The following is a 23,122-nucleotide window of genomic DNA, read 5'->3' on the forward strand; positions in this document are numbered from 1 at the left end:
CTGCCAGAATGAAGCCAAATACGAAATGCTCTCAGCTGTCCCTGGGCTTCAGATGACATATACTACACATGCATTTCATATATATGGCAAAACTAATTAACAATATGTTTCTGTCATAAAATGTTTTGAAATCAACACTTTAATATGTGTGTTTCTAAAGTAAGACAAGAGATCTGATAGTGATAGATTTTCAAAAAGGACAAGTAGTTGGTGACAGACACGCCTACCATCTGAACTGAATTTCAGACATACATGGTGTCATATCAATGAGCCTAAAAAACCCACACATTGCTGGCGCGCACACACACACACACACACATACACACACACATGCACAGACACCCTACTGTGCATAACCAGAGCTATTTTTCATTCATTTTTCATTCAGACAGCTGTAATGGCAATGCTAGGGTACAGACATCTATTGTTATTTTGCCAGCAACATCCTAGCATGGGCATAAACACTAAGAGGTATCCTTTACAGTATGTTTACACAGACCAGTCTTCTACTGCTCACATGATGGTAATCCATTCTCAGTCAGCATCCCAGATGGTGTAGGAGAATATCACATACCTGTTTAGACATACACTATATGGCCGAAAGTATGTGGACACCCGACCATCACATCTATATGAGCTGATTGGACATTGCATTCCAAAAACATGGGCATTAATATGGAGTCCCCCCCCCCCCCACCTTTGCAGCTATAACAGCCTCCATTCTTCTGGGAAGGCTTTCCACAAGATTTTGGAGTGTGTCTGTGAGAATTTGTGCCCATTCAGCTAAAAGAGCATTTGTAAGGTCAGACACTGATATTGAACGAGAAGGCCTGGCTCACAATTGGCATTCTAATTTATCCCAAAGGTGTTCAGTAGGATTAAGGTCAGGGCTCTGTGCAGGCCACTGGAGTTCCTCCACACCAAACTCGTCAAACCATGTCTTTATGGATATGGCACAGGGGCACAGTCATGCTGGAACAGGAAAGGGCCTTCCCCAAACTGTTGCCACAAAGTTGGAAGCATAGCATCGTCTTTGTATGCTGTAGCATTAATGTTACCCTTCACTGGAACTAAGGGGCCTAGCCCAAACCCTGAAAAACAGCCCCAGACCTTTATCTCTCCTCCACCCAACGTTACAGTAGGCACTGTGCATTCTGGTAGGTAGCGCTCTCCTGGTATCCGCCAAACCCAGATTTGTCCATCAGACTGCCAGATAGTGAAGCATGATTCATCACTCCAGAGAACGCATTTCCACTGCTTCAGAGTCCAGTGTTGGTGTGCTTTGCACCACTCCAGCCGTCATTTGGCATTGCGCGTAGTGATGTTGGGCTTGTATGCAGCTGCTTGGCCATGGAAACCCATTTCATGAAGCTCCTGACACACAGTTCTTGTGCTGATGTTGCAGCCAGCCAGAGACAGTTTGGAATTCTGTAGTGAGTGATTCAACAGAGTATAGGCGGTTTTTACGTGCTACGTGCTTCAGCGCTCGGCAGCCCCGCTCTGTAAGTTTGCGTGGTCTACCGCTTTGTGGCTGAGCTGTTGTTGCTCCTACGCTTCCACCTGACAATAATAGCACTTACAGTTGACCGGGGCAGATCTTGCAGTGCAGAAATTTTGTGTACTGACTTGTGGCAAAGATGGCATCCTATGACAGTGCCAGGTTTAAGGTCCCTGAGCTCTCCAGTATGACCCATTCTACTTCCAAGGTTTGTCTATGGAGATTGCATGGCTATGTGCTTGAGTTTATGCACCTGTTAACAATCAGTGTGGCTGAAACATCTGAACTCAATAATTAGGAGGGGTGTTCACATACCTTTGGCCATATAGTGTATGTCCTTTAGTGTTTTAGGCATCTTCTTACAAAGTTCACAGAAGTTAACCTGGTAGTATTGCAATGTACACTCACTGAAACTAAAATATTAAAATGAACAGATTTGCTACAGAATTTAAAATGAAAATTACACCATAAACTGCACTTTCTCAAGATCTGAAATACCATCATTTTCAGACTCACACATGTATATATATACAGTATCATTGGTGTCTGTACATTAGCATACACCAGTATGGGCTGTGTGACTTTGTACTGACCGTCTGTAGCTGTCTGCACAGTGATGGAATTTGACAGCAGACGAGATATGAGGACCTGCCGTGATGTTGTCATGTGTAGTTCATTTTCAGAAGAGTATAAAAAAGAAAATGTCAGGCAGTTGGAAGGTGCATTTTCCAATCATCAGCAGTTATGAACTAAGAACTCCCAAGGGATCTTGTGTGTGAGCCTAAATATACACTCCTATTTAGACTTATCGGCAAAGCCATTTATATAACCTGTGTCACTCCTCTCCTATTCAGTTACATTCAAATGCTAATATTAGTCTTTTCGAGGCTTGGTGTGTTTTGTCGGAGGGCAAATTCTATTTTTTAAGTTATGTAATTGTTAGGCTGTTTTGTTTGTGCATGGTGTGGGTGTGGGTATGTGTGTGTGTGTGTGTGTGTGTGTGTGTGTGTTGTGTATGTATGTTGATTGGCCAAAAACTGGTTCAATCTGATTCAAACATTAATTTTCCTTTTCATAAGATACACTTAATTCATTTACTGCGTATCTCTGAAATAATAGTCTTGCTCTGCTCCAGCTGCAATCTGTTCAATGCGTTGCTCTTTATTATCTCCATCTTTACTGTAGGATGTATTATTGCAGTGTTTCTCATCTGTCCGTATCGAAACATATCCAATCGCATTTGTCCTCCATAACTCACAGTAATCCATGGCACACACAAATACAATCTTTCTGGATCAGACATTAATGCAAACATTAATTTGAGATTAGACTAGCTGCAGCATATTTTTATATGTTTTAGAGCTGCATGGGAAAAACATGCAACATATGGCATTTACTGGCAATCATCCTGCGGTTTGTTTAGGCCTTGATGTGCATCAGCACACGCTCAAATCCAAGCATTGGCCTGGAAGCAATGATAAATGGTTCTGGATTTCTTTCTGCAACAAGAGGAGGTCTAGGTTATGCAACATTGGGATAAAAGAATGAAAATCCTGAGTGTTCCTCTTATAATGTGGATAGTCCAAAACAATATCTAAGCGTGTGTGTGTGTGTGTGTGTTTGTGTGTTTTCGGGGGGATGATTTAAGGTTTATATGGATGAAAAAGTGACTTTCTGCTTTTAGCAAGGTAGATTAAACCATTCATATAATACTGTTTTGGAGGAGAGAGCAAGTTGCTTCTGTCTGAGATGAAGGCCTGGATCACCATGCTGTGCCAGGCCATGCCAAATGAAAACTTCATTTTATGTTTGATGTTCTTAGTGAAGTAATGAATATTAAAATGCCAGAATAAAACAACACCACAATTTAATCGTTGTAAAACAAAAAATGTGAAAAAATATGAAGAGGAATGAGTACGATGAGTACGATGTCTGTGAAATTGAGATGAGAATATGATGCAGGCTTAAATATGTCTTTTGTCTTCTTAGTATGTTAATATTAGAGTTTCACTTCATATTTAAAATTTACTGTCTTGATACATACAAACATTGTTAAAAGTCTGAATGTAGTATGTACATTCTTCTGGAAGATTGAAAAATCAAATACAATTAAAGTGTTGAATAAACACATTGGTGCATAACCACCTTTACAAACAGTTACAGTGTGATGCACATTTGAAAGAAATAGAAGTAAAGTTTGACCCTACTCTAGCAATTTAGTGAATGTTACATCAGTGTAGTGATACTGTAAGGAGCCAGGCTGGGATGTAAAATATATTTTCAAAAGATTGATTAAACTTGTGTTTAGTCAGAATAGTCAATATTGTATATTTTTGTCTGTCTTCTTGCCCCGTAGAGCTGGAGTTCTGTGAAACTCCGCCCCAGATGATGTGCCCAAGCTTTCAGGCAGAGCTGCATGGTTACCCGCTGGGTGTTGGCTCGGATATCGACACGGAGGCGGAGGGCAGCCCCTCGCCCAACCACGCCCTGCGCCTCTGGATGCGGGAGATCAAGTCGGAGCACAGCTCTTGTCTGTCCAGCCGGGCCAACTCTGTGCTGTCCCTGACCGACACTGAGCAGGAGCGAAAGTCGGATGGAGAGACTGGTGAGTGGTCCTGTCACACCACTTGGGGGGGCGGGGTCAAGGGTGGAGCTTCATTCATCTGAATGCACTAGGGTGTTTGTGTCATTGTCTGTGCTTGCCTGCATTGCTGTTTAGTTGTTAAGTGTTCATATGTAGGTAGTGCTGGAAAGATAGAGCGTGTTGAGTATTTCTGCAATTTTTAGGGAAGAATCTTCTGTTTTCTTCTGTTTTACAGAATTATAATTGAAACCCACAGCTGGCACTCTGCTATATGTGTAACCAGCTGAAGGGGGCAATTAAGCATTAGCCCCTGATTGGCAGGAGATGAATTACAAGGCTACGCGAGTGGTATTACTTCTCTCATTTCTGGACAATGCTGTCTTTAGTGTGTGTAGAATACATGAGCCAGGCCACATAGGATAGTCAAAAATACCTGAATGTCTTTCTAGCTAGAATGTTCTGACCAAAATGTGAGTTTATAAAAATGAACAGCTTTGATTTATAGAGACCTTTTATTGCACCAGGCAAGTTAAAATATGAGGATGTTCAGTGTTCCACAAAATGGGGTTATGTTTCAGAACCAGATACTTGCGATGGATACTGCAACATGAGGTCACTTTCACAGACCACTGTCATACTGAGTCTGTGTTACCTCCTCCTGTTTCTTTAACTGTGTTAATATTCAGGAAGCTTATTATTCATGAGTCATTTTATTGTGAGAAAAAAAAGAATAATTACATTTTGTGTCATTGTATTCTGTCCAGGGGAGGGGCTGTGTTGTCCATGGGGGTTGTACATGTCATTCTGCCCAGCAGTTCCCTGTGCAATATGAAGATAGCAGTTCCTTAAAATTGATGATGTCTGAAGCAAAAAGAGCTGTTCAATGTGGCAAGTAGCTGAATAAAAATATTTAAGTATCTAGTTAAGCATTAAATAAGGCTAAGGTTAACCATCATGACCTTAATTGTTAGTGAATTAGCTAACAATGTAGCTTTCTGTCATATCAGTTAACAGGCTAGCTAGCTGAATTGCCAGTCATTAATTAATATCAAATCAATGTTGTTGCAATGACATGGTTTTCATAAAATAATACAATCTCTGAAATTAAGTAAGCAAAATGTTGTTGTCAGTGAGGGGAAATGTTGATTTCAGTGAATTTTTAATATTAAAACTGTAGGTGCTGATTTCCAAAAAAGCTAATGTTGTTGTTGTTTGATATGAAACATGTAGAGTCACAGTGCACAGGAATCAAATAGTGTTTTTCTGATATTAATCAGTGACTTGCCATACAGGAATTAGATGTGCTGTTGTAGCTCTTGGATGTCAAGCCCTCCACAAAATTCAGGTCACACAGAGATCCTCAAACAATTGTCTGCCAGAGTATCAGGAAACAACAGCAGCTTGGAATACATGAGCATACTCCACGGCAGAAGACGTGAGCAAAGCATAATCAGATCAGTATCTGACTGTATAGTTTGTATGCAGAGGAAAAATAAAATCAATTTACCATGCCACGGCTGAAAAAAGCTGGTACGAAAGCCCTGTGGCATAATGAATCAGACAGAAAAAGGGGGTCTTTCACGCATCTTTTTCTGAGTTAAAATAAGTAATCCATACATTGACAGAGGGATTCTGTTTTGGAGGGTGTTTGTCTTACAGGATTAGGGCACTCAAGGAGAGTTTGCAGAATTATTAATTATTATTATTATTGTTATTAGTATTTTTTTCTATCAACAGCCCTTAGTTCACTGGTCCACGTAGTGTGTGGGGTTGCCACTTCGTGGATTATGCCCATACATTGATGTCTGGTTTATTTCTTCCTGCTCTCATATGCAGACAGGAATGCTCGCACATGTCTAAAACAGATGAGCAATGCATTGTTGATATCACACTCTTTTTCATCAGCACAACAAAGTCCTAAGGCCTTTTGTGCACTCACCTAACATGAAAGTTACACCTCTGACAGGAAACATCAGGAAAAAAAAAAATCAAAAGTAAACATCCCAGCAAAAATTGAGTTATGCATTTCATTTTAAGCTGGCCCCTTCCACAGTTCCCTTTTTCTTTTCAAAGACTTCTCCAGAAACCTATTAACGGCGCAGGTTTCAAAAGTGCCAGGACTGCTTTTGTTCCAGTTCTGATCACGGCTGACAAGTCGATTTAAAGCAAATCTGTTCGCTAGAAGAGAGTCCCGGATGCCATCTGGGGAGTGTAGCATGGCCGTGTTTCTGCTCCTCTGAAATCCGCTGAGCGCGATCGACTGACAAACCAGTGGCAACAACACCCTGCTGGCAGGTTTTGAACACTGACGTGGACATGATCTGGAATATAAAACTGGAGTTCATTTCAGAGTTTACGCCGTGTGCCGCGAGTTGACGCAACGTCTCGTTCACAGCTTGCTGCGGTCGCGCTCCTCGTGTTTCATCCTGATGGGTCAATACATGTCCAGGACGTCTTCCCCATTTACACAGCACAGATGCTACTGAGAGCATGGAAAGAAAATAGCCAAAATGAACTGAAAATGTTAATAGCCTGCAATCCAAGACCAATTACAAAGAAACACTGCTGTAAGAATCAATTGCATGTGGTGATCATAAACAGTGGGAAAAAGTCATTCCTTTTCCAATGATGTTTAAAAACCATAGTTAAAATCAACAGTGTGGGTGTGAGAATTAATTTGGACTCACAGCCATTAGAATAAGAATTTGAGTACAGTGTATGTTTTTTTCTCCTCCAATTACCAAAGCACCCTGCTCTGACATTACTTAGTGCCTGGGTGCCAATCAGCATGGCTGAAATAAGAAACCTGCAAATGGAAAATGCCTTCTTACAATAGTCTTACAATAGAATTAAGACAAATGAAAGACATGCAGCTGAGAAACTAGGAATTCCACAAGATGTTAGAGGTTTTTACAATTTCTAAGAACTTCATTTTTAAACCAAATTTAAACCTGCAAGGCACCACAGCACCAGTTATCATATACAAATAATCAAAAATTAGATTTAAATTTAATAAAAGATTTTGTGAAATACTGAAAACCTCAAGTTGTGTTTTCCTTTTGAAGAACTTACCTGAGAACATAAACAGTGCCTACCATATGTATTCATATTCTTGAAACAGGAACCTTTGTATATTTGCAATCTTATTCTTAGTATAATTGCACATAGCAAATTCGGATTGGTCACACACACTGCTTGTTAAGATAGAGGTAGTTATGAACTCCAACACCTACCAGGACAATTGGGCCATATTCCCTCTTTCAAGAAGTTGAGTTTTAGCCAAAAAGAGACATTCCAGCATGACAATAATCCAAAACATGTATCCAAATCTACAAAGAAATGATTAAGTGAGTATCAATGTTCACAACTGGCCATCTCAATTTCCCAACCTAAATCTGATCTAAAATTCCTGATTTTGACTCAGGAAAGCAGTTCACAAGGAAAAGGTATAATATCTGAGGATTTGGTACAATGCTGCAGAAGGAAAAGTCAAAATTTCCATTCAGACATACCAGAACTTTGTGTGTCCATGTCTGAGGAAAATTCAGAAGATTCTAACTGCAGGGATACATGTTTAAATATGTTCCCCATGGCCTCTGGAATAAAATGTATTATTCAGGAACAACAGGACTTTAGTACACAATCCTACCAAAAGTCAGGGGACACATATATCATTGCAGAAAAATTAATGTGACTATATGTGTAATTTTGTGAGGTTGACAGAGAATAACATCAGAACATTGCAGTGGCCAGGACAGCCCCAAACGTAACCTGGCAGAACATCTTTGGGATTATTTATAATGTAAAATTAGAGCAAGGCAAAGATGGCTTTCTTCAGTAGTGCTTACCAATGCTTTAAAGGAGGAGTGGGAACTACCAGCTTTCTACTAGAAATTAGTGGCAGCCATTAGGCCAAAGGCAGTCCAACACTCTGTAAATGTATTGGAATATAGACATTTTTTATTTATAACTACCTGTGTTTCATCACTTTTTGTAGTATAGACCTACTTACTTAGGACAAGAAATGGTCCAAATCTACATTCTTCTCTTTCATAACATATAGCAAATAACTGGGGTAAGGATAATAATTGTAATACACACCCATATGCAGTTCTTCTATGGTGAATGATACAGAGCCTACTATTTGGACTCTGAAGACTAAAACAAATACATTTTTGCATTATTTATTAGCTGTTATATTGCACAAACATTGCATAAGGTGCAAACCTTGTTAAACTATTGAAGCACGCAGTGCTGTCTCGAAAATGCCTCACATATTGCATAAGCTCATCATGTTATGTTTTTCTTGTATTGTTTTGTTTTGCATTGTAATTATTTGCATTGCATTGATCGTGGCTTGTAAGGCAAACACACATGAAATGAACTTAATTGCTAAAGAGCAATAAAGAGTTTGTTTGACCACTCACTTTTTTTTTCAAATAAAGCATCATTTGTATCTAATATTGTGTTCTTCAATAATAATGCAAATGCAATGAGCTTAATTGGAAAAAGTAAAAAAGGCTTACCATCAAGATGATTTTATTTATTTATTTGAATTAAGTGACAGTGTCCAGCCTCTTATCATAGGCCTGTTTATTCAGGTATTCAACCTCCTGTTTGTCTTTCTTTACAGAAACGTCAGTCTCTTGAAAGGAATGATTCCGTTTCTGCAAACAATTGTAATGCTTCCTTTAATAAGACCATTTTTGCATGTTTGTAAAATCCATTAAAGCCCTTTATGCTAGGTGCTCAAATGGGTTTACCAGGTAATGTGTTCTCAAGTGAGTCTTTAGCTGCATAATGCCTTTATTTGCATTCTTGGGTCACGGGGTCCTTGCAAAGAAAAACAGTGATTTATAGAGATGCTTACATTAGACTCAGCCAAACAAGCTGTTACCTGAAATCATCCTTTTTGTCTTCATTTTGTTCTTTGCTCCATCTGGGACAGGTTTTAGTGTTTTAGGAATGGTTTGGGAAACACTGCTTCAAATGGATTAAAGAACAAAAGGATACATTTCAGTTACAGCTTGTTTGGTGGTGTATCTAATGTAAGTGTTTGTTAGACAAGGTAAGTCAGAAAGACATGCATTACAACAAGCATAATTAACTTCCTAATATTAACCATTAGTTTTAAAATATTGTGACAATACCAAGGCAGATAGATAGGTAATGAATCAAATTTATCAACTTAACCAGAATTGTTGCAATATATTTACAATCCAGGTATCAGAATCATCTATAGCAAGGTATAAACACAGCAGTGTTTGTGTGTGTGTGCGCGTGTGTATGTGTGTGCGCGCATGTGTGTGTGTATGTGTGCGGGCATGCATTTCACTGTAAAGGGCGTGTTGCAGTATGGTCTTGGGTTATCCAGACAAAAGAGTGGTGCGATGAATGTAAGCACTTTGTCCTCTGTCTCCTTATTCTGAGCGGGAAGTGCGTATCGCACTGATGTAATAGACTCAAATGAAAACAAATGATTGGACATTCCTGAAAGAGAAAGCTCCCAGATGGATTGAGCCATTCCATTTATCTTAGAAATAACATCAATTGATTGCCTCTTAAGAACTTGAAGTGTTTACAACACAGACAAACTGTCCACCAATGAGAGTGAATCTTACCTGGCAACTGCATTGCCGTCATGTGCAATATTGATATTGTTATATTACAAAGAGATGGCCTTGTTGACATTATCTCCACACGAACGCGCGGCTGCTCAGTAAGACTGTCAGTGTGTGTTCTAATCATCCTGTGGGCCGTACTCCTCTTCTGACCGAAAATTGAGAGCTCTTTCTTCCTCGAGATGGGGAGTGATTGATGTTTTGCACATCCGAAAATAACACCATCAAACTGCGGTGAAATATGCCAATAACAATAAGACAAGCAGAAAGCTCTTGGCTTGATATCCATTCTTGCCTAATAAAGTGCCGCACAGTGTCCGTTTGATTGTCGAGAGGCCCGCTGTCATGGCGATGACCTGCTGCCTATGTGGAAAAGGCGAGCCTGCCTCGCCGAGCCCGATTCCGTGATCACTCCTGTGTATTGAAACGTTGTCTAAGGCAGGCAGTAATCTGTGTGCCTCTCCTCTGCGGAGAACAGGTGTGTCTCTGAAATGCGGTGGCATATGAAGGAGCAAAAACAATAGAGATGCGGCTTCTTCTGGTGGCTAGTCACCATGTGAAGGATAACATTGTGGTGGTTAATTTATGGTACAGGGATTTTTTTGCAGTAAAATATTTCAGTGCTAAAATAAAAATTAGTTCTGATTGTTATTCTAATTTTCAGGATCACTGTGCAATATTAACTAGCATTACTTAATTTCCTAAATGTTATCATTACAATCTGTTGAATCTATAAAGCAGGAAGATCCGGGTGCAGCAGAAAATCAATGATGACCAAAATGAGTCCCTTTCATCTCAAGGGAAGAATAAAACCAGCGGAACTGCAGTGTATGTTTGGCAAAATACTCATTCGATCTCATTCCCCACATGTCAAGTGTGAAATGAAATGGATTTTGCATACAAATGAATATACAGATGGATAAAGAGACAGTTACCAGTATAATAAATGAGTCATGCTTTCAGATTTGAAAACATTTAACTGTGTTCCTTTGTCAACGAAATTTGTATATTCTGACTTCTGTTTGGGTTCAGGTTAGCCATCTCTGCTGTAGTGTTTGCCAATAACAAAGATGAATGAGCATATTTCCCCTACCTGACTGACAAGCTTCCACTGTGTCTGTTCTTGCAATACATACTGATTATTGGGTAATTACTGGAATAAGACACTCTGCTTTATTATTTAAATTTCCAAATATGTTTTTTTTTTCCCCAAATTGTTTGATTTTATCTAAAGGTCAGTTCAGCTCCTCAATTCCACAGTTAAAATCTATAAATAAGTCATGTAAAAAATGTCAAAAAAATCAAAAAGCATAGAAAGACATCATAGATCAATGGCAGTGGTGAATAATGTTCAAAGAATGCTTCAGTATTTTATCTAATGTCTGAAATTGTCATTATTTTGGCTGGAACTCCCAAAAGACGGCAGAATTCAGGCTGTATTCCCAAGGACATAAAGTGCCAAGGTACCCCAGGGGTTTGAGTTTTACAAAAGGTGCCAGAGCCATGAAATTGCCTTGTCTATTCATTAGTGAAGAGCCAACCTCCTTAGCACTGACTGTAAAAATATGATTATTCTTGAGTTTCCTGGCTTTCAGTCCAATTTGCACTGTCTCTCCTGTGTCTTATTTTCTCTTCTCTTCTCTTTTCTCAGACACACATATGTGTGGATAATTCACATCAGGCAGGACTGCCTGTCATATGTTTATTGTTTAATTATATGAAACTACATGTTAATTACATGTTAATTACCAAGCAGTACTTCTCTAAAGTAGAGAGACAGAGAGAGAATGTGTGTGTGTGTGTGTGTGTGTGTGCGTGTGTGTGTATGTTTCTGTATATTTTCCAGCCACTACCAAACCACCTTGATGAAAACACGTTTGATTTGTTTCAAGGAGCAGTTCTAGGCCAGTTTTAGAGACAGATTAAGCTGTGTATGGCATTGCTCCTTAGGGCTGAGGAAATGCATTTGACTTTTAGCTCCTAAAGGGAGGCTCTCAGCGTGTTATCGATCATTTCCTTCCTCACATTTGAGGGTCTTTAGTTTCTGAGTTGGTCTGGCTTCACACAGCCTCCCCGGACGATTAAACGGGAACAAAAGAGGACAATCAGGGTGACGCTTGTATGTGTTCCGGGCCCGAGGAAACAGCCTTTTCTGCGTTGTTAGTGGAGTCACTTTGGGAACACCAGGACGATTACATTTCTTTCACAGAACCTTTTCTGTGACACAACTCTGCTGCAAATGTTGTGTAGTCAGTGTATGTTTTGTCACCAGTTTTAATTATAATTTCAGGGAGTGTTACTTTTTAAAACATGATTTAACATTTAAAAAAATCTATAAATTTAAAAGTAATACTTGTTAATACATAATTTGTTATTAATTATTACACCTGAAGAAATACAAGTTATCAAAACTGGAAAAAAGTTTTCTTAATATTTCTGTTTAGCTTTTTTTTTCAGCTGTAAAGTTGGCAGCGTTGAAAAGCAGAAGGACAGTCTGAACTCCTCAGAAGGTCATTGATATGATTTTGTTACCGTTTAATATTTTAAGAGACCATGCTTGCCAAGGTTGATACCATCTGACAATATCGCATCTTTGAATTAATTTCATCATTTTAATCTGAAGGGTTGACAACTGAGTAGTTTTGTTCATCTCCGTATTCTCAGGGAGTACAGGATGGGGACACTCAGACCCTCATAGACCTGGTCCCATGATTCCTCTAATCTTTTGAAAAAGTATACAGTTTCTAATATTTTACTCTAGAAATCCGTCTGTTTGAAGTGAAAGTAATTAACTTAAGTAGGGAAATAAGAGGATTGGAATTTGGTCCCTCTGTCTTTTCATAGAAATGCAAATTAAATCATGTCAGCCATGCCTTATCTTTTCCGTGTGACTGCGTCGCATGATATTGATCAGAAATTAATTTCAAAATCTGCCAGTGCTTTTGCGAGCATTCAGTTCACGAGGTGCTTTATGGAGAAAATATTTAGGTAAACTGAACGTATTTTCAGTTCATAAATTTAAATGATCACTGAGGTTAATGGAGCATTATGTCAAATGGCTTGCCAAAATATAACACTTGCTTACATTAGTTACTTAAAAGTAAGAAGGACATGCATTATGTTTAGTGTTTTTGAGGACAATACAACAAAATTGATGTTGTATGGTGCTGTTAGGGCAAGGTTTTTGTTTTTTTTTATGTCTAGTCTGCTTCTCTGGAAAATGGTGGTTAATCCACTAGCTTCTTATGTCTCTTATGTCCCAATTTGTCATAGTATTATGACATATATGTTGTATAACATGATGGTATAATATTGCACTATAACATCCTGTTTTCTTCTTCATATAAAATATGAAAAAGATGTACTGTATGTGGAGTACCTTGGTAGAGTAGCTGCAGCCAACAACCACACCAGTCACTTTTACCTCTCTTTTTATATTGATGATTAACATGTAGAAGTACCTGGAAAAGGCTCCATATTTGCCTGTAAAGTATTAATTTCATTTATCTCATCATATCACTTACCTTTTTAAGAAAAAATAATGAAAGCACAATTACACATATCAGTAAAATGCATTAGAGAAATCAGTACTTTTTATCTATGCAGAACAACTGTGAGTATGCATGACTATTTGTTCCTATATGTCTCTTCTTGAAAATGTGCAAATAACGTTTGACTAATGTGGCCATTTGCCTTCACAATCATGCATAGTGTGTGAAAACAACACGGTATCATATGCTTGCATACAGTCTCTGTCCATTTCAAAATGATATGTGGTCATAACAGCGCTTTTGCTGCAGTCAGATGTGGGAAATTGGATACGCGCGATTTGCTTATTTTTGGCTGACAGTTTGACTGCAGTGCTAGCTCATACACAAGGTGATCTCCTGCCATGTTTGGAGCTGACAGAATGCTCAAGCAAGCTTTTTGCAGTCATTTTCATCCCAAAATGAGGCTGCAGACCAGTTTCTTTTGCCAAGCAAAGTCACTGTTTACCTGTGCATTTAGAACACGCCCCCCACCAGAAGTTTTGATAATTCAATTCCATGTTTGCTTTCAACTATGTGACATTTCACGTTATTGTGAACCCATTCCCTGTGGCCTGTGGACACCTGTGGCAAACATCATGAAATACATCTTGCGGCTCCCACATTCAGCTTATAGAGAGCATACGTTATTCCCCTCCCCCCAACAGTGTTATTTTTTGGACATTTTGAGCTGTCAGTCAGTTGTCATGATTGGACTTTGTCATTGTCATTCAGACTTTGGACCTTGTACTTGGTTTATTGGTGGTGGGCGTAACATCTGATGTAGGGTGGGATTTGAGAAAAATCTAAGAATGCTGCCTACAATCAAGGTTTCAGTTTTTTTGGGTCCTTGTGCAGCCTCCCCTCCCCCTACCCCTGCATTACCCCCACCCCCTGTAGAAACACAGTTATATCCAAACACATTTACTGGATAAATATACAGTTAAGGACTTTTTTATTGCTTGGAAAAAATAGAAATGTGTAATAAAACAGAACATGAAAGAGAACAAATTATTACTCTCAGTGATCTGTAAACAACATTGCTCTGTTACATAAACTAACTTTCTTTGGTGCCAGACAGCTATGTCCTTTTAGATGCGATAGCTCATCATTTTTCTGCCTCCCTCCAAAATAGCTGGCACACCTGGTGTCAGTTCATTGTTTCCTATAATTTGTATATAATTTACTGTTTATCCTACTGTAGCTGGCTAACTCGGATGATTGAAACATTCAGTGTTGCTGCGCCCACGTTGGCTACAGTTGTCATTTGTGGTGTAAGGGAAGCTGATGTGGAGGTTAACATAATAAGATGCCTCTAATAGCAAGTGAAAGATGAATAGCATAATACGAGGTTGTGTCATGGCATACAGAGGAATTAGAGTAACCTTTAGCCCATTGGTGTTGGGAAAGCTGATCCTATATTAGTTGTCAATGGCAAGTAAAAGCAAGTTGGTCTGCTGATGTAAGGATTGCAATATTAAATAACTTTTTTTTTTCATGTTTTGCAACTGATGGAAAAAAATGCCACCAGGCAGCCCCCTGGTGGTTTTGAGGCCCTAGACAGCTGTTTGCTATGTGCCAGGAGCTGGCCCTGGCTATAGTAATTACAAGATCCAATTCCATGTTTAAACATTTGCACGGTTATTGACATGATGGTGAACTTTTACACAAAGATGTTGAAGAAAAGATGTGTAAAGAGGTTATAAAAATCACACTCTAATTATTTGTACTTTATTGTTCCATCGGACACCCATCTCGTGTACAGACAAGCATTTCTCTGATCCAGGTATGTAAAATGACATAAGAGAAAGAAGTAGGCTATGGATTGTAGTACTTTACATCTAATACAATAAATGGAACTGAAATATTGTGGTGATTATTGGAAGTTACAGAAACCTCCGATCAGAAGCTGGCATCTCTCACACTCTGAGAGTATAAGTTGAACCAAGCTCATGTGACTCTGACAATTCAGTCTGACATCATGCTCAAGTGATTGTGCCACAAGTCCTTATGTCTCTGTCATTCTTTCACCTGACACAACATTGGCTGACAAATGACGAAAATCCAAGCGAGTCTGACTGACAGCTGAGGATGTCTCATAATGGACCCAGTACAAATCAGATATTGCCTTTTTCACATGAGCATCGTAAACCTGTCCAGCAGCAAATAAATCAATCAAATGTAAGCATGCCATTTCCGCAATCTGTCTGAGAGAGTATTTACATTATCTCCCTGGAGCTATTCGGTGGAGGGCCAGAAAGGAGTGGTGGATGTCTGGATCCTGTCACAGCTGTAATGACAGTGGGACACAGTGACTATTAATCTCAGAGAGTCAGTCCCTGACTTCCTCAATTGGTTTGAAGGCCATCGAACTTCATCTGGTCACTGCAACACACTGGTCAGCTGATGAACAGTACTCAGCATATATAATATGGATAATATGAATGGAATTTGCAATGAAAGTCTCAGAAATTCTGAAATCTCAGAAATCTTTAGTTAAATAAACTCCATTGTGCCTAAATTAAAATGACTGGGATTAAATGTTTATAGAAAACTAGTATTACTATTATTATTATTATTATTATTATTATTATTATTATTATTAATAGTAGTAGTATTATTACTGCTAATTGTAAATAGGAAGGGTTTCCATAATTACAATGCCTGTTTAAATTGATTAAAGCAATTAAAGCATGACTTTGGCTGTGATCTTATGTTTAACAAGTCATGCAGCTGAATGTGCTCAAAAGATTTGGCGTGCATCCTGCCTGCCATCTTTCAATGGTAAAATTGCAGGTAAGGGGGCACTACATTCATTAGCTAGAGGTGATACTATTGATGCTTGGTAAGATTTGGTTGAACTTTTGTATATTTAAATATTTAATTCTTAGTTTGATGCCTTAAACAGGTATAGTCTTCTTGCAGCTGTCTGCCCTAGTCTGTATAACTTTTGCTTTGGGCATAGTGCCCAAATACCCGAACCAACCAGACCTTCAGCCAGTAGCAATATGGGATGAAGCATATTGTGGTGTGAATGAATCTAGAGCATAAATACAGAAATCAGAATTATCACAACTTTTGTTGTCATTATGGCCATATAATTGTTGCTGTTAAAGATATTTATTTCTCTTTCCAGCCATGATCTATAATAGTATAAAGACCACCCCTCTCCTCCTTCTGCGAAAACTGAAGTCAAATAAATGCCTGCCCCACTCCTCCCTTTATTTTCCTCCCAATCTAGAGACCAAAATGCATAATCCAGAAAAAAAGAAGAGGCCAAGTGCACAAGCGCAGTCTCGGCTTAGTGACATTTTTAGCCGAGAACATAGTATATTAAAATGAAATCCTGCCGTGAGTGGCAGATGAATGAACACTCTGTGGAAGGGAACAATGACACAAAGACTGTGCACACAGATTAAAGTTAAATCAAATTGTTCAGCAATATCCCAGCGGTGGGCTGGAATCAAGGCATTAAACAGAGCAGGGTCGGCCAGTTGTTTTCGTTGGCGAGCCATCGCGCCGAAAAAGCAAGGCCTTACAATCCCGTTAATCGCCTCTGGAGTGACAGGAAAATGCCATGCTGAGAAGAGGGGAGGAAATTAAAACATGCATTTCAAAAGGCAGGATGAATGACACCTCCCTGGAAGACTTGATTGGCTTGACTTGATTCCCTGTCAACCGAAGCTGGAGTATTTGGCTTACATATTTTCTTTAATTTTGACTTTGATGAAAAAAATCTGAGTGGAAACACTATGAATGATGAATGTTTATAACAGGGCTTGGAGCTTTGACATTTTAGGCATGTATGTTCAGGAACACTGACCCCTCTTCCTTTTTAACTGCCTTAAATTTTAGAGATCATTGGAGTGTCAGTGTTAGCCATTGGTGACTGTGACTGACTGTGCCTACCGTGAGTTGTGGGAGTTTTATATTAGCCCAGCCAATCTATCTGAATATCAAATTATTGTTCATATTGGCAATTTAAGGTTTGTACTCTTTATTTAGTAAACATCATTTGACAAAATGTGCATATTAGACATAGACCCCTCATTTCATCTGCTGAAGTTTTCATCAGCGTGCCACCACCTTGTCAAGCCTTTTTGTGGAAGTGTTGTTTGAAGTGCCAAGTGGAAAGCACTGCAGAAGCAATCATTAACATTACCACATTGCTGTGCTGGCTTTTTTGTTTGTGTGTATGTGGAGGCCCCTGGAAGCTCGGCGGTCGGCTGTGTGCTAAGCAGGCAGAACAGCCAGCTGTGTTGCCGTCTAATGATGCTCACCTCTGCCCTCTGTGTGGACTTTGTTCTGGCTCTGGCTCCTCACCCCACTTCAGCTCAGCTTGGTGGGGTCAGTCCCCTATTTGTTCGCAGGCTGTTAATTGACATGTGCTCTGGCTGCTTGACCATTGGTGTCCTGCTGAGGAGACCTGAGGGGGTGGCACTGGCAGTCAATGGCGGATTAAGTCTTAAAACCATGTAGCATTTGGCACAGATTCAGTCCAGCCACAGTTTGCAGGCAATCACAATTTGCGTTTGAATCCCAAATTAACCGCGGCGCTGCTTGAAATCAATAGTACATGTTCCATAAGAATAAAAAATACCTTGCTTAAATTGCATTCAAAATTCAGGAGCAGGCATGTTGCAGTTCAAATGAATCTAGGCTTTACTTGTAAACCAGGAGGCTTGTGCATTTGTGTGTGTGTGTGTGTGTGTGTGTGTGTGTGTGTGTGTGTGTGTATGTGTGTGATTTACTGATCAAGAGGCCCATTTTTTCCCCATTGTTTTAATTTGCAGTTCATTTAATTAGAAACCTTGAAACAGATTGGGACTAAATCAGATTTGATTAGATCTTTTTTCAGACAGAGAAAATGAAATGCTGACCAAACTAGCTTACTTTCAGAAGTGTCTGTGGGCTGTCTGGGCAAGCTTTTAAACAAGTTCAACCAATCAGTACGTTCACAAAATTGTAATGTTTGCCAAAGGAAAAGCACTAAGCCTCTACATGTCTGTATTATTTCAGATGTCAGATACTATTTTTCATCTATAATCTGTAAAGAACCTTTTTTTTTTTTTGAAGTCCAGTTCAGTAGCCATTTTCATATAGTATGAATATTAAAAACAAAACTGCTGTTCTATTTCTTGTTACTTCTTTTCAATTCAACATGCGTAAGAATTTCACACGACAGAAGTAATGCAGAGATTTTTAAATCAATAACGTCATCAAGAAAGATTATGCATAAATATTAGATTGTGTAGCAGTTATTGCTTAGAGGTTGCCTTCTGTCACCATTAAATTAAGGAGATGTGTTCTACTACGATTTCTGAAAGATACATGCAACTATGCCCATTTGCAACCTCCCCATCTTTTTCCTCTCTGAAATTCTTCCAACCATGGTTTGTCTACTTCCCTAACAGACTGTACACTACTATACCTTTGCCATCTTTTAAATGGGAAATATGTATGCCGTTCGCACATGATCTCCACTTACCATTCTCGTCTTTCCTCCATGTCCCATTCAGCAATCTCATCTCTGCTGAAAAGAATGAAAGAAATGGCCAAGACTTAAACTATATACAGTGTCACTCTAATCTGAACTGCCCCCTGTCAGAAGTGTGTTATACTGCTAGCTTTTGTTTGTGATGTTTTCTATTCATCCTTAGTCCTCCTCTTTCACCTTCCCCCTGTATGTTCCACCACATCACTTAAAACCTCTCTGACTTTTTTTTTTACCTGCCCATTCATCATTCACTGTCTGTCTGTCACTCATTCAGTCCATTTTTTTCTATAACATTTTTTTAAAATGCTGTTGTTGTTTCTTGAATTTTTTAGTTAGATTGGATTAACATTAAAATTACCACTGCAACATCATGTAACATAACGGGAGTTAAATTTTAGCCCTTTCTGCCACCATTTGCTCTTTCCTCTTATATTTTGCCCCTTCCTTCCCATAGTTAACTCGCTGTTAACTCGCTGCCCTCGAAGCCTACATTCCTTGCCCACTGTGTATGTTGCTTCTGCTCTCAGTAACCTTGTTCTACCTTAGTAACTAGTCAATAGTTATAACATAGCATCAGTGACATAATGCAATGATTGTTGGGTCATGTCACGAGTCAATCTGGTTTCTGGCAGACACCACATGTATGTAATATGTAATCAATTAATTGCATTTAAACTGAGATGTCATTTTAATGATGATGGTAATCAATATCCCCCAGTCATTTGAGATTCTGTAGTGTCTGCCCTACATGCCAAAAAGTTAATTATGCAACACGTAAACATTTTCATTTGAATCTAATGGCATTAACAGCATATAGAATATTGGGTTAATGCACAGTAATGACAGCTGAGCAGATTGTAAAATATGTATTTCTCATAATAGAAACACCAGAATTGAGAAGGAAAGGATATTTATGGAATAACAAACAAACAAAAAAAAGATACATGCAGCCACTTTTAAATCTCTGAGGGCTGGTTAATATCATTTCAGAGAAAATGTTTTACTTATTTGTGTGCTTTTTTTAGCTGGCTGAAACTCATCTTTTGAAGGTCTAGGTTAATTTCACTCAAGTTTCCTGCTCAGAAATAGAGAAACCCCCCCCCCCCCCATCTGGAGTAATAATCAATACCTTTGTCTGGAGTGCCATTTGGATGGTATTTTACGTTAGGATCACTTTCATGCACTGTCACATGTCCTTGGCCGTGTATTCTTAGGTGGGTGACATCCTCTCATGGGCGCTTATGCATCACTCTCGTTCGTGCTGTCCAGAACATGGCAGAAATTCACCCTGATGGAAGCGTCAGAGGATGATACCCTTGCATTTCCAGGAACAGAGTGCGAGCGCTGGTCGTGTCACGAACTGGAACTCAGATAAACGATCTGCTGCTTAAATGTCCCGTGGAGAATCTGACAAGGAGCTAGGCCAGGGGGTGCATCGTCTGCAAAGGCCATCTTTTTTTTCTAATGCAAAAGGAACTTTTCATCTGCTGGTTAATGTTTTTGACTATCAAGGGTTTTGTGAATTTGGCCTAAAATTAATCTTGGTATAACCACCTAAATGCAGTGCTGTATCACTGATATTTTCATTTTCAATAAGACTATAAATACTATAGTCATTTACTTCATCTTGAGAATGTGCCTGGTGTTCTGCAAGCCATCAATTAACTAAGGAAATGAAATTCATTTTGCGTTACTAATCACGTTTTATTTTTTTAAAAGATAGCATAGTATGTAGTACTGTGGCAAGAGAACCAGAACCCAGACTATCTTTGCCACCCACAGACCCTGTATATTAATAGCATGCTAATTAATCCCGTACCACAGTGTGAAGACAAGATGGTGAAAATGACCTTGCTGCCACTGGTCAGAAATGTCTTAATATCCACCCGTCACCCACAGAAGAATCAGAAGGGAAAGGAGTCAGAAATGAAGTCATACGGACATGGTTACGACCTGTATTGCTGATTTTTGTGTAACACAGATTCTCCAGTGAATTTATGAAGGGCTCACAAGGAGCTGGGTTGCTTGCAGCATATACTACGAAATTGGCAAGAGCACTGAACCATCACAGGTTTACTCTGATTTTACTAGCTACAGAAGTTATACTCAGGGTGCGAAATACGGGGGGTCTCGGTGGGTCCAAGACCCCTTGATTGACATTTGAGACCCCTTGAAAGCCTCAACAGCAAAATTTTGGGGGGTCATTTTCACACTCCTGCTTCTCGGTTGAATAAGTCACAAAGTCCCTATCGCTTGTATTATCAACATAAACAGCAGAACTTACCCTTTCCAATGATACTAGTTGTTTCTTTGTGCAACAAAGCATTGTCGAGTAGTCTGGTTTTGAAATCACAGCAAATTTCTGCATTGTCTCCAACACAGGGCTGACATTACATCCCACTTTGTATGAAAAATAAACACAAAATAATGTATTTGCTTTTCATTGCAATGATTCAAAAGTTGTGGTCAAAAGATGTGCGCAGGTTTTCATAAAATAAAGCACATTCTTCATCCAATGATTCAGTGACAAGACTTCAGTGAATAAAACAATGACATTTATTTCCGTTAGGCACTAAGCACATATTTTTTTGAAATTGCTAAGTCATAGAGTATTCCACCATCATGGTTCTGATATTGCCAGACAATTCCAGACAATCTCCCCTACACAATTATGAAAATATATCTCTACTGCCTGCATTTTATGGTGAGATACATATGAAAACATAACAATTGCAAAGTGTGTATAGCCTTGTTGATTGCCTTAGCTTGCATCCATGAAATCTTGTATGTTGCGTATTGCATCTATGTAGGACTTCAGCATAACACTGGAGCATTAGGTAGGGGCATACCTGCCAACACTCCTGTTTTTCCTGGGTTTCTCCCGTATTTCAAGGCCATCTCCCAGCAACCTCCCATTTTGTTGTTTCTCCCAGGAAACTCCCGTAATTTGCCTGGCAAACTTTATTATGAATAAATCGTCATACACAGATCCATAAGTTTTGTATGTTTGTCTGACGTTACCCAAGTTGCCAGATTGTCTATGGAAAAAATCTACACACACAATCCACACACTACATATGATTATTTATTTACTATCCACAACAACCCCCCCCCCATTAAAAAAACATCCCGTATTTTGAAACCTAAATGTTGGCAGGTACGGGTAGGGGGGACCCCCCCCCAATTGCCACCGGGTATTTCGCACGCTGGTTATACCACGTGCAGATCTATCCTGACGGATGAGTTACAGCAGGCTGTTGCAGTACATAAGAACTTGGCATCATAAAAAAACCTAGAGTGGGAGAACTGATAGAAACCATTTGGTATACATGTAATTACAACAGAAACATTTGCATGCAGTCATTGTAACACTTTTCAACCCAACAACATATATTCTGTCAATAACAAAGCCCAACCAAACCAATCCATGAAGTGTAAAACAAAGTAATAAAATGGGTAAGTTTTGACATTCAATTACCCATTGCCATCCAAGCAGAACTTCATAGTGAGCGATTCACCCAAAACTCTCAAATGTCAGCAAATTTGACATTTGAAAACCATAGCAGGCTAGCAGTTTGTTTCGAGAGAGGTTGCATTTGAAGATGGTTGCCACCACATGCCAAACAACTGTTTAATCACAAAGAAGTGAATATTGCATTGCTCAAATTACAGTTGTAGAACTTAGAATTTGAGTAGTTATCAGTTTGTCATTATCAGCTAAAATAGCCCCATAATACATTGCAACCCTCTGATCTGCTCTATAGGAATGCAACATTGTAGAAGCAGTCGTATCCAGATGGGCTTTCTACTCAAGGGATTTTTGTGTTTTGATAAACAGCATATGTTTTTATTGGCATCAGAGTTGTACAGTATATGGTTACTACACTGAAAAAAATAGCACATCTGAAATATCGGTTGTTGAAAAGCACCAGTATAAGTGTAAGCATATGTGTTTTTCATTTGCATGTTATGATAGGACACTTGACACCATTATAGCATTGCCTCACAATGGAAATACTAAATTATGTATATAGCGTCTTTCATAAAGGATGTTCAGACTGCTTTACAGAGGGAAGAAATACATGACAGAGTGAAAATACAATTATTGATTAAATAAAAAATAAATGAATTCATTGGAAGTATTTAATGTCAGTGTGATGACAATGTGATCCAATATGGCTACAAAGAATCTACAGTAATGGAATTTTCATTCCATATACGTGTGGAAATAATCTTTGGTAATGAAGCACCTTGCCATCTGTAGCTTCTTTGGTTGGTTGTTTTTTTAATAGTTGATATCGTTTGGTGTTGCTATTGATGTTGTTGGACTTCTGTCTGTAGTAATTTAGTAAAGATGAGTTGTAATCACCAGTCCTGCAGGGACATAATCTTCTG

General features: G+C 39.0%; 1 protein-coding gene across 1 annotated transcript in view; it reads left to right on the forward strand.

Annotated features, from left to right (window-relative positions):
* Positions 1-23,122, forward strand: part of LOC118790796 (teneurin-1-like) — a 183,381-nt gene that overhangs the window by 40,636 nt on the left and 119,623 nt on the right. Inside the window, exon 3 of the mRNA XM_036547853.1 lies at positions 3,855-4,103. Within this exon, the coding sequence (XP_036403746.1) occupies positions 3,855-4,103 (249 nt within the window). The remainder of the gene's footprint in view (positions 1-3,854; positions 4,104-23,122) is intronic.

The sequence above is a fragment of the Megalops cyprinoides genome, chromosome 16 (assembly GCF_013368585.1).
Source record: "Megalops cyprinoides isolate fMegCyp1 chromosome 16, fMegCyp1.pri, whole genome shotgun sequence".
Classification (NCBI taxonomy): domain Eukaryota; kingdom Metazoa; phylum Chordata; class Actinopteri; order Elopiformes; family Megalopidae; genus Megalops; species Megalops cyprinoides.